Source organism: Lathyrus oleraceus, chromosome 7, assembly GCF_024323335.1.
Source record: "Lathyrus oleraceus cultivar Zhongwan6 chromosome 7, CAAS_Psat_ZW6_1.0, whole genome shotgun sequence".
In the NCBI taxonomy this organism is placed as follows: Eukaryota; Viridiplantae; Streptophyta; class Magnoliopsida; order Fabales; family Fabaceae; genus Lathyrus; species Lathyrus oleraceus.
The window spans coordinates 546,283,786-546,295,051 of record NC_066585.1 but is presented as its reverse complement, the minus strand read 5'-3'; the positions used below and the strand labels follow the sequence as shown (position 1 = coordinate 546,295,051).

At 32.2% G+C, this 11,266-nt stretch overlaps 1 protein-coding gene across 1 annotated transcript; it reads left to right on the top strand.

Moving 5' to 3' along the window:
* The first annotated feature begins 702 nt into the window (after positions 1 to 702).
* Positions 703 to 1,550, top strand: LOC127107602 (non-specific lipid transfer protein GPI-anchored 30). Its single transcript, XM_051044895.1, has 2 exons — positions 703 to 1,080; positions 1,165 to 1,550. Exons 1-2 carry the CDS (start codon positions 762 to 764, stop codon positions 1,284 to 1,286), a joined length of 441 nt encoding a protein of 146 aa, XP_050900852.1. The 5' UTR covers positions 703 to 761; the 3' UTR covers positions 1,287 to 1,550.
* Positions 1,551 to 11,266: the final 9,716 nt, after the last annotated feature.

The following is an 11,266-nucleotide window of genomic DNA, read 5'->3' as shown; positions in this document are numbered from 1 at the left end:
ATTTATTATTATTTGAACGTTTATTAATCAATTTTATAATTTTTTTAATCAACTTTATAACTTGCATTAATCAACTTTTATGATTATTCAAAATTATTTTTAATATATGAACGTTTATTAACCAATTTCATAGCTTTATTAATTAATTTTTACGTTTTATTAACCAATTTTAGTTTATTAATAAAAATTGTTTTTAATATCAGGACGTTTATTAACGAACTTTGTCCCTTCATTAATAAATCTTTTATATTTAATTAATTAACTTTTTTTATTACTTTAAGTAACTGTTCACGTGCACTATTCATAGACAATGTTCACATATTTTGTTTATATATTATTCACGTACTATTCATATACTGTTCATAAATATATTATTTTATTTTAAAAATATATTATTTATCGTATAAATACAGTAAACAGTGTATGTAGTATAAGTATTTGGTGTAGAAAATGATATAGGAATAGTTATATTAATACATGTAATTTTATAAATAAGAAACACACTTAATCTTTTGAAAAGTGTTGCTAAATGATTTATGTTCCCATTTGAAATCTTTAATCTTTGAAATTAAAATTCAAAGTAGCTTCACCTATCTAACTGTCACAATAACACTACACACATAATCAAAAAGTTTTCTCCATAAAGAACAATAAAAAGGTCAACTAGTTGGCTATAAGTTTGATAGCCAACTTTAACATCATTCAAATCACTTAATTTATATAACACATGCATCATCACACTCCAATATCATATCACAAAGATGAAAACCAAACTGAATCCATTTTGCTTAATTACATTTATTATATTAGTAACCTATGTCTCAATTGGAAGTGCTCAAGATAACTCTTGCTTAAACAAGCTATCACCTTGCTTAAACTATCTCAATGGCACTAAAAACCCACCTGATAGTTGCTGTGATCCATTAAAATCTTTGATTAAATCAGATGCAGCATGCTTATGTAGCTTGGCAAGTAACAAAGGTACAAGACAAGCTGAGAAGGCAGGTATTAATGTTACTGAGGCTCAGAGCTTGCCAGGAAGGTGTGGTCAACATGTTAATCCACTGTCATGCCTCTCAAGTATGTTTTACATCTTTGACTTTGTAAATTTTTTAAGGGCATTAAGTTATTTTGAAATGATTATATACATGTGTATTGTTTCAGATTCTGGTGGTTCCAGGAACTCGGATAACAACTCAGCAGCAAAGTTGATGAACATGTCTTGGCTAGTCATGATGATTTCAGTTGTGTCAAGTATTATACACATGTTAGTAGTATCAGTTTAGGACTTATTATTGTAGTGGTAATGTGTTGCAGAAAATGTTGAGGTCCAGATTGAGTGTCTTAAAATATTTAGGTTATTTTTTGTTGTTTTGGCTTACAAGATTTTGGAACTTGAAAACTTGAAATTACATGTTTATTAAATAATTGTTTGAGTATTCATGTTATGTTTATTGTAACTTCTGATAGTACCAAAAATCAACTAGATTCTTCAAGAGTGTCCTTTTAAAACTTCAATATGTTTATCATCAAGTAGTCTTTCTAAGAAACTCTCAACACTTATATTAAAGTTTAATTACAGTTCTTATTTATTTACACGTGATCAAATGTAGTTTAGATTTTGGACAAATGTTTATTGTAGTTTATTTTAAAAGCTACTTGTTTCCTTCGTATTTTCCTTATACAATACAACATAAGCAATTTAATATCTCAACATAGTCATGTTGTTTATCACAATCAACTTAAAAACGATTCAATAGATTTGATGCAACATAGACATATGCTTATACAATAAATCACTACAAGCATGACCAAATCTAGATGACATACAAATTATGCTATGATTTAACTATTACATGATGAATGATGAAAATTAAAGAGAGATAGAGAATGAAGAGAGTACACTGAGATATATAGGGGTTTGACAACCGTGCTCACTATGCCTACTCCACTCTTCAATGGTTAGAAACCATTTGGAAAAACAATCACATCTTCCACTATTTTCAAAAGTTAATATATAAGTATTTTGATACAACGAACTATCTTCAACCAAACCCTAATAGCCACACTTCATTAGCCAACACACGCATCCAACTCATACTATTGATGTAGATACTCAACTTCTACACACAAGAACCTCAATGATCTTGATCCAATAATCTTTTTATCCACAATAACCTGCTCTAAGATTCCTTTATGCAACATTCTTTCCTCGAATCTAATGAAGACTTGTTTGAACAATTTACATTAGCCTCGAATAATTAGATAACTCCTAACTTTGTTCTGTGACAACCTTCACTTGATTTCACCAAAATATTCAATGGAGTATAGAGAAACTCTTATCTCATTGTGAATAACGCACAACCAAAATCCATATCCAAGAAATGATTCTTCCACTTGATACACAAAAACACAACTTCAAAGAAAAATATTAGATTGTCTAATGTATCTTTGGTCTACCTCTTACACTCAATATTTAGAGTTTGAGGTCCAAAGCAATGGTTCTTGACAAATGTTGAAGATGACGAGTAGTATCTAAATAATCTCATACACATAACTAAACTCACATGATACACATTCTACGAGGTTAATCACAAGATATCAATAAGGGGTTAGGTTTTGGTGAATGAATAACACACACTAGGTTCTCTCAAGGTTTTTAGTAAAAAAATATTTCTAGGATCTTGGTGTTGTTCAGAGACTGATCAATTATATCACTTTCTCTTGGTTTCTTGTTCTTCACCAAGAAGACATGACAATCATTCAAGAGATGTGATATATCACACTTTTTTTGAGATCTTCTTTAATGGGTAACACACTCTCACTCAATGAAAAAAGGATAAAAGTGTGTAAAAATAGTGCAAGAGGTAGACATACTCTCACAAGATGCTACTCTCTCTAAACTTCTAAGACAATGGGTTTTTATCAAATCATAAAGTAGTAATTCGAATAAAAAATAATCAACTTTAATCAAAGTTTGGAAAGAAGGGAAAAAGATCATGATTCGAGTCACGTGTACCTCATGATTCGGTTCAAAGGAGTTGCGATTCGAATCACACTCTACTTTGATTAGACTCAAATGAGGCAAAGCCAATTCCCACCTTTCATAAGACTTCATGATTCGAGTCACACTTATGTATGATTCAAATCATACATTCTTACACCCTTGATTAAAGTGTTATGACTTGTGATTCAAGCAATGCTCATTATATTGATACAAAACCATTTGCTCGGCTAAAAAAAGAGACACATACATGGACACAACAACTAATCCAATGAATCAAGAGGCTTCTCAAAGGTACAAAGATAAAAGTTCCGAAGCGAACGAATACAAATACAACATATTATTCCAAATTAATTACAACAGCAACGCAAATAAATTCATATAATGGAGAAAGATAATAACACACAATAAATCAAATAATGCACTTTACACGCAAATTGACAAACAATTAAAACTAAAAACGATATCGACGATGACTGCAATTTCAGTCTACCTCTTTTTGATGTTTGACAAATTTGGAGATATTATTGGTAATTTGATTTAAGCGGTTATTTGAAGTAGTATTGAATGATTCATAATTCTGGTTTTATTGAAAATCACAACATGTTGAACAACACAACATGGTGATAAAATAGACTTTGAGACTTGAGAATTCATGCTCCTCATTAATTAAACACTTATTGCGTATAAATATCGATAATATCTCGACAACTTCTTCTCTTTGACAAATATCAAAGAGAGAGAGAGAGAGAGAGAGAGAGAGAGAGAGAGAGAGAGCAAACAAATCTCCGTGATAAACACAAAGCTTATAACTAATGCCATAGATTTAACATACTTAAGCACCAGACACTTGCACACATGCATAAACACAATATATTATGATCAACAAAAATTGTTAGACACTCATTCATATAACTCTATTGAAGGCATATGATTGTTGTTTACATTCGGCCCATTGGGTACGAACATAATTAACTTTGAATCAATTAGATCTTGGACTTTTTACTTCAAAGCTTTGCAATTTTCAATAGACTTTGTACTTCAAAGCTTTGCAATTTTCAATAGACACATGTTTGAGATACACTATTTGACACTCCTTCATATGATATCGAACAAACTCGTACAACATATGTTATGATCATCTTTGATAGACATTTTAAGAACAAACATATGATTAGCTACTTTATTGTTGGATAAATGTTTGACAATCTAGGGTAGATGCTACAACACTTTGACAAAGATACGGCTCTTTCAAAACTTTATGCTTTGAACACTTGATTTATGGTTGATAAATAATGAACATTGTCAATATTCATAAATTGTCTTCACCTTCTTTTACAACGACCTTGGACGAGTAGGTCAATAGAGATGCTCATTCTTTCATTTTCCCGAACAATCCATAATTCAAAACAATTGTCATGGAAAAAGTACATCGTTATATCTTATGAATAATCATTAGTATAAAACGAGAAACTATATTTTAGGTCAGTCCTACACATATCTCAACAAATTGGTTAATTCAATCCAGGACGAATCAAACTTAGAGAATCTCCTAAATGAATTAGTGATTAAATAACATTCTAGAAGATGATTACTTGACATTATTCTACATTGATTATTCAATGATGAATCAATAATTAGGATATCAAATAAATATGTTTGGTTTCCACTTAGATGATAAAGCTTCCAAAACTAAAACTTCAGGAGCGAAAAGACTTTATATTCTCGACTTTTGAAGTCGATTAGACACGATAAAAAAACTAGTTCTGATGCCACTTGTTGGTTGGAATATAAGGTAAAAACGCTCTATAAGAGGGGTTGAATAGACCGATCCCCTTGAAAACGATTTCAAAACTTTCAATACAAAAATCATAATTTGATGGGCGAAAGCTAAAACTACATAGAGTGGAAACATATAACCTCATCACTATGAATTCTAACAAATCTATTTAAATGACCAAAAAGATAAAATGTGGCATGAACCAATACATGGTATGGTCGAAGAGATAAAATGTGGGATGAGCCAATACATGGTATGGTCGAAAAGATAATAAAAAGGCTCTTGGTTCAGAGATAGATATTTAACCGTGTGGTAATTAACCCAAGGATATGTATGGAATCCAAAGAAAGATTGTATTTGCTATAAAGAGATAAGTATATCACTGGTGATGAAGATTCTTGAAGGTATTGAATGATGAAAGATTTCGATGTTTCCCTAAGGCAGAAGAATATATGAAATTTATTTGGTGAGTTTAATCGTTGGTACTTAAAGAGAGATAAACGTCTAACCATCGACTAAATACGACTGACAATTAGAATACTCGGGAGTTGAGATGACAGTTGCATCTTAACACTCTTTTTCTGCCCTAAGAGGACTAAATTAAACTCGTTTTATTATTAAGTGTTTTTGAATGGATGTCAAACATCGGGCCACAAGCTAGGTACGGTCAACAATCCAATTACTTGAGAATACTGCGCACAAGTACGTACACTCCATCTTTTTCATCTAATTTATTATGAAAATGATTTGATGATTTTGAAATGGATCAAGGTATGAGAGTAGAATATAATGTAAGGAACAAAATGAAAGATATACTTGACGTTGGATCAAGTACTCACGTTGCCTTTGATTGTATTTGATTTTGAAAAGACACTTGCCATTGGATTAAGTGTGCTTTATTCTGTAAAAAATGTTCTTTTTATCATTTTGATTTTATCTTATTTATTGACATGTTAAGTAAATCAATGAAGAAAATAAAGTGCTACACTATTAGATGTTCATAGGAATGGGGGACATTTTACCCATAATGGGGGGATGAATTATCATACACCATACAAGAATGGGAAAAGGATTCCTCCATACATATAATGGTTAACTATGCCCTAAAGCAATCAAGTGACAATGATAAACCCTAATAAGTCCACAATTATGATCATGTACCATGCATCAAAACACAATTAAATGGATACACAGGGAATGCTAATTCTAAAGACTTCAAATTAGAGACTAAAGTCTAAACTTAAACATGCACCAAATTGAACAAAAATAATCTAAAAAGAAAGTATTAATATCATGAATTTTAATCAATAAATTTGCAAAAAACAATTATGGATCACATTGAATTACTAACCAAACTTAGCTAAAAATCAATATACAATGAGTGGTTAAAATCATGATGAATCATTATCTTTAAAAATGGATCAATGACCTAAAACCAATTAGAATCCAATTAGGTTCTAGAGCAAGTTTTCAAAGTTTTTCAAAATGACAAAAGATAATTAAAGTCTAAATCAAACATTAATCAATATTTTCTACTAATCAACATACTCTTTTTAATTCTAATTTTCATGGAAAATGCATAAAAAATGGAGGTAAAACAATAATAAGAAAAACAAAGAAAATGTAAAGAAAAATAAAAATAAAACTTAAATGGGCAGGGGGTAAAAACTGAGAACAAGGTGTGAAAAGAAAAGGCGCAACCCCATTCAGACTAGGCCCACTGCCAAGATTCATGTTGGATTGCAGACTAAGGGTGTACTATGGAATTTCAGGGTGCAACAAGTAAATTCATGGGCCAAGGTGAATATTAGGCCCAATTCAACACAAGGTAAAGGGGATGACTTGGTTCCAAGAACATTCATACACAATTTGAATAAAAAACGCTCCCTCCAAACTTTTGGTCTGAGAGAAGAGAGAGCCTCCGCCGCGCCAGAAATTGCCTCCGGCGGCGGCGGAAGGCCAAACCTAACAAAACATATACCATTTAGATCGTTACCTCACCCTCTACCTCAATCATTTCTCTATTTCTATCAATTTCTACACATACAGTCATAATCAATGAAATCACTCAAGAACCCTAAATATGAAATCATAAATTAAATCTCAATCTCACCTAATTTCGATCCATAACTATGGGGGAAATGCTCTACCAACCTCGTACATTCAAATGGTAACAAGAAATCGAAGGGAATGAAGAGAAATCACATGAGCTTACCAGAGCAGATTGAAATTGAAGATACATAACGAGCAAGGTAAACCACTGCTTTCTTCTTCTCGTATTGATTCTTTTCTCTTCTTCTTTCTTGATTCTTTAGTCTTTAGGAAGAATATTTATGATTGAGAGTGATGAGAGGTATGCAGAGTGAAACTGAGATTGAGAGTGAGTGAGGTTCAGGGAATGATGGATAATGATTGGGTGGATTGGTGATGATTGCGTGAAGAAAAAATGGTTGATATCTTTGTGTGAAATTGTGAATGGGGATTGAATCGTGATGCTGATGATCTCGCGAGAATGAGAATTGAGTGAAGTAATAGTGATGATCGATCCTCTGATTTCGTGATCTCTCTGTGAATAATCATTTATATCATCTAAATAAGGATTGAAGATGGATTTATATTCCTTCAATCCCTTAATCCAAATCAGTTGAGATGATTTTTTTAGCTTGGAAATATGATAGGTGAAGGAGAAGGGCGATCCAAAATGAAGTGGAATTTAAAATTTCTCCTTTAATGATCCTTACGAATGGGCATGATCAGTGATAGAATCGTTACCTCTTGTGGCGATTGTAACCTTTGGTGCAGATCTACGGAGCGATCATGAACGTTGAACGATGACAACGCCTCTACTCAGTCCACACGAACGGATTCCTTCAATCTCAGTGCTAGCTGCTACGAATGAAGGCTTTGAGTGTGAGAGAGAGAGAGAAACGAAATTGCAAGTGTGACAATGCTTCTACACAAGGGTTCTATTTATAGAACCACTTGTGTGGGCTGCAAGCTAAAAAGCCCACTCAAGTGTATATGGCCCATATCTTATAATATGCCAAAATCACTTAAGCGCGTGGTACCTTACCATATTTCGTATTCTACTTAAATACATCGTACCTTACGATGTTCTATAATTCACTTAAGGGCACCGTACATTACAGTATTCCTTAATTACTCTATCTCTCATCAATCCGTCCTTTGTGTGTGACCCTATAGGTTTTCACGGCATTGGCAATTATATTAAATCACGTATTTAACATAATAACCAGTGAGCGGTATCTAGCAACACATCACTGCTATCCAAGACACGAAAATGTCATGTGATCTGACAAATCCTTCTGTGATAATAATTATGTGTATAATTATCCTTTTGCCCTTATGTCTATATTGAACACAAGGCATAGACAGTGTCATCCTTGTCCAGTTCAATATTGGGCCCATAGACATTTATCCTGTTACGCAGGATGGGCAAATTCCATCTAGGCCACTCATGTCCCTTAGCATGCTTCGTGGAGTACCCATCAACTGTCTTTATGGTCATCCAATTACGGACAATGTTTGATCAGCAATAAGGCACTCGACTCTACATCTAGGGTCCATAGTGGTTTCAGGTCGAAGGGTGGTATACACCATTATCACCATGAGAATAACTTATGACACTTTGCATAACATTCTATATAGTATTCTCATAGCGGGTCAATGCAGTATAAATATTACTCTTAATATTCATATCTATGTTTAAGACTTGATAACTCTTTATCCATGATCCATGAGATGTGATCATCAGTCTATAAACATAATAGTCTTCATGCTTTAATGTTATCCCACTTCACAATAAAGCTTGACTACGGATACTTTAAGAATAAGGTCCTTATGTTTAATGTGATCTCATGATTAAGTCATACTTGAGACATTAAACGGACTAGCTATTCTAGGGACTTTATTAAACAAACATAATAAAGAAAAAACCTTTTATTATTAATAAATAATTCGATACAAGTACCAAAAGTATTGGTCTCTAGGGCTTACACCAACAATTGGTTAGTTTGTTAGGATCAATTTCTATTATGACAACTAACAATTAGGAAGTTAGGATTCTGTTAGGTTAGTTAGTTGTTAATGTTAGACAATTAGGAGTTAGGAAAGTTAGACAGTTAGAAGTAACTGTTATGTAATTTCTGTTAGTTCTATTAAGAAGTTTATTAGTTAGTTAGTTAAGGGTTAATTTTGAATTAGGGTAACATTATAAGTTAGATTTGGTTTGAGTTGAATGTTTGGGCTTGTTTGCAATTGTTTAGCACTTGAACTACTGTATATGTGAACTTGGAATACCACTGCAGTAGTATCTTTTTTTCACTTGTATGATATGCTTGTTACTTTCCTGTTTGTAATTTGAAACAAATGACCTGTTGTAATTGAATGGTGATGTATGCTTGATGCTTATGTTTGTCCATTGTCCTATTGCAATCCTGCTTAATTTTCTGCTATTTATATGTTAATGGGACTGTGATCCGATGTCGCACATGAATAAAAAACGAGTAATAAAATATAGTAAACGGGAAGCGACACCTCGAGTATCGTATCGCATGGACTCTTGGAAAATTAACAAAATAAGAAAAAAAATTAGGGGGGTTTTAATTCTATTAAGAATAAGTGATTATAAAAAGTGATTATAAAAAGTGACTATGAAATAAGCTAATTCTATTAGCACATTAGCTTGAAAAAACTTTAACATCCACAATTGAAATACATGCACACAAAGATCAAAAGGATTTTTATTTGGTTGTAACGTGGCCAAGGTAAGAGTGAGATAAATCCTAAGGGGGTATTAGGCTAAAGAGACAAAAGAGATTTGAAAGAAACTACGGGAGTTGAATTTACAAAATATTTCATTCACTTCAACAACTCTATAGTAATTGTTTTCTCTTCTCCTTTTTCTTTTTTCTTTCTTTTTCTTTTTCTTTTTCAGAAGAAGTATGCATTGACATGTATACATCCTTCTATTTTTTTTCATTTTTTTTCTTTTCTATTTTCTTTTTCTATTTTTATTTTCTTTTTCTACCAACTTCTGAAATATTACAAACATAATTATTCAACCCCACACAATTCCAAACAACACTCTTTCAACCATTTGAATAGGGTGATAACATTATTTTTCATTTCTCGGTTTGTAATGAGTTTTAGAAAAAAAGATAATATGCTAAAGGGGATTTTAAACAAGGGATGATATTATTTCAGGGTTGACTTTTTGGCTAACTGGCTAAAAAACAAAATTGCCTTTATCATATTAGTGTGCATAAGTAAACAACAACATCAACAAGAGTCAATTCAAACTCTAGAGACTAACAGACATGAGTGAATCACACAAGAAATAAATAAATGGATTTTTGTATGTTGTCCATATAAGGCTCAAAGCTCACAATGGTTAATGATCTACTGCTAAAGATATACAATTTAGAGTTTAGTCTTACCTATCATACTAAAAATGAACAACAAACTTTTCACATCACACCACAAGATTTTAGTCAAGAGAACTAAGAAAAATACTCATAATTGTAACTCAAAAACCAAAGGAAAAAGCATGCAATTTTTTTATTTTTTATTTAGCAACTAAAAACCAAAAACACAGAAAACCAGAAAAACAAAATAAACAAAACAAAACAAATAAATGGTTCTCTCCCCCACACTTAAAACATACATTATCCTCAATGAAAGAACATAAATATAAAATAAGAGTGAGAGAAAAGAAAGAACACACCAGAGGAGTCAAGGCGGATAAATGATCGCATAAGCAGTCTTTCCCAAAGAGAGCTCTTCTACAGTCTCTTCTTCCAAAGTCGGGTTCTCATGGAGTAGCTTTGGGTAGTGTCCATTGACCTTGAAATTTTGATTAGTGCATTCGTCTTGTATTCCAGGATCAAAGAAGAATCTTCGATAAGTAAAAATGTTGAATGGGCACATGAAAGTGATCTCCTTTTTCACAACATCAAGAATCAAAGGATTACGGGGCTGCCTCACTACTTTTGTTTCATCTTTAAGTGAGATCCTATGCATGCATATGGATGAGCTAATATCACGAGTATCAGTCAAGGTCCATCCAATTCCCTTCTTATGTTTCTACTTAAGTTGAAGCTTTGATGAATAATATGAATCATCGGGAAGTGATTTAGGCTCTAAAGAAGGTGGTTGTTCTATGGATGATATGTTTGGGGTAGCCGGGATGTCAAAAGTTTCAGCTATATAAACAACTTCATTTACACTGTCACCCTACAAGACAACATTACAAACAACACAAAGGTTAGTGTTAGTACAATCATCACATGAGTAAATATCATCAAAACCAAATAAAGTTGGAAAATCAACTGAAAACAAATCAGAATAAGCTTCATCAATAATTATAGAAAGCAACTCTATTTGAAAACCAGAATGCTCTTCCAAGGGATGTTTCATAGCATCAAAAATATTGAATTTCGTGACAATGTCACCAAATTCCA

What these genes read in the sequence shown, in the direction of transcription:
- LOC127107602 (XM_051044895.1), top strand. Translation starts at nt 762, where the DNA reads ATGAAAACCAAACTGAATCCATTTTGCTTAATTACATTTATTATATTA. An exon ending in TCCACTGTCATGCCTCTCAA is followed by an intron (nt 1,081 to 1,164) that starts GTATGTTTTACA and finishes GTATTGTTTCAG; the next exon opens with ATTCTGGTGGTTCCAGGAAC.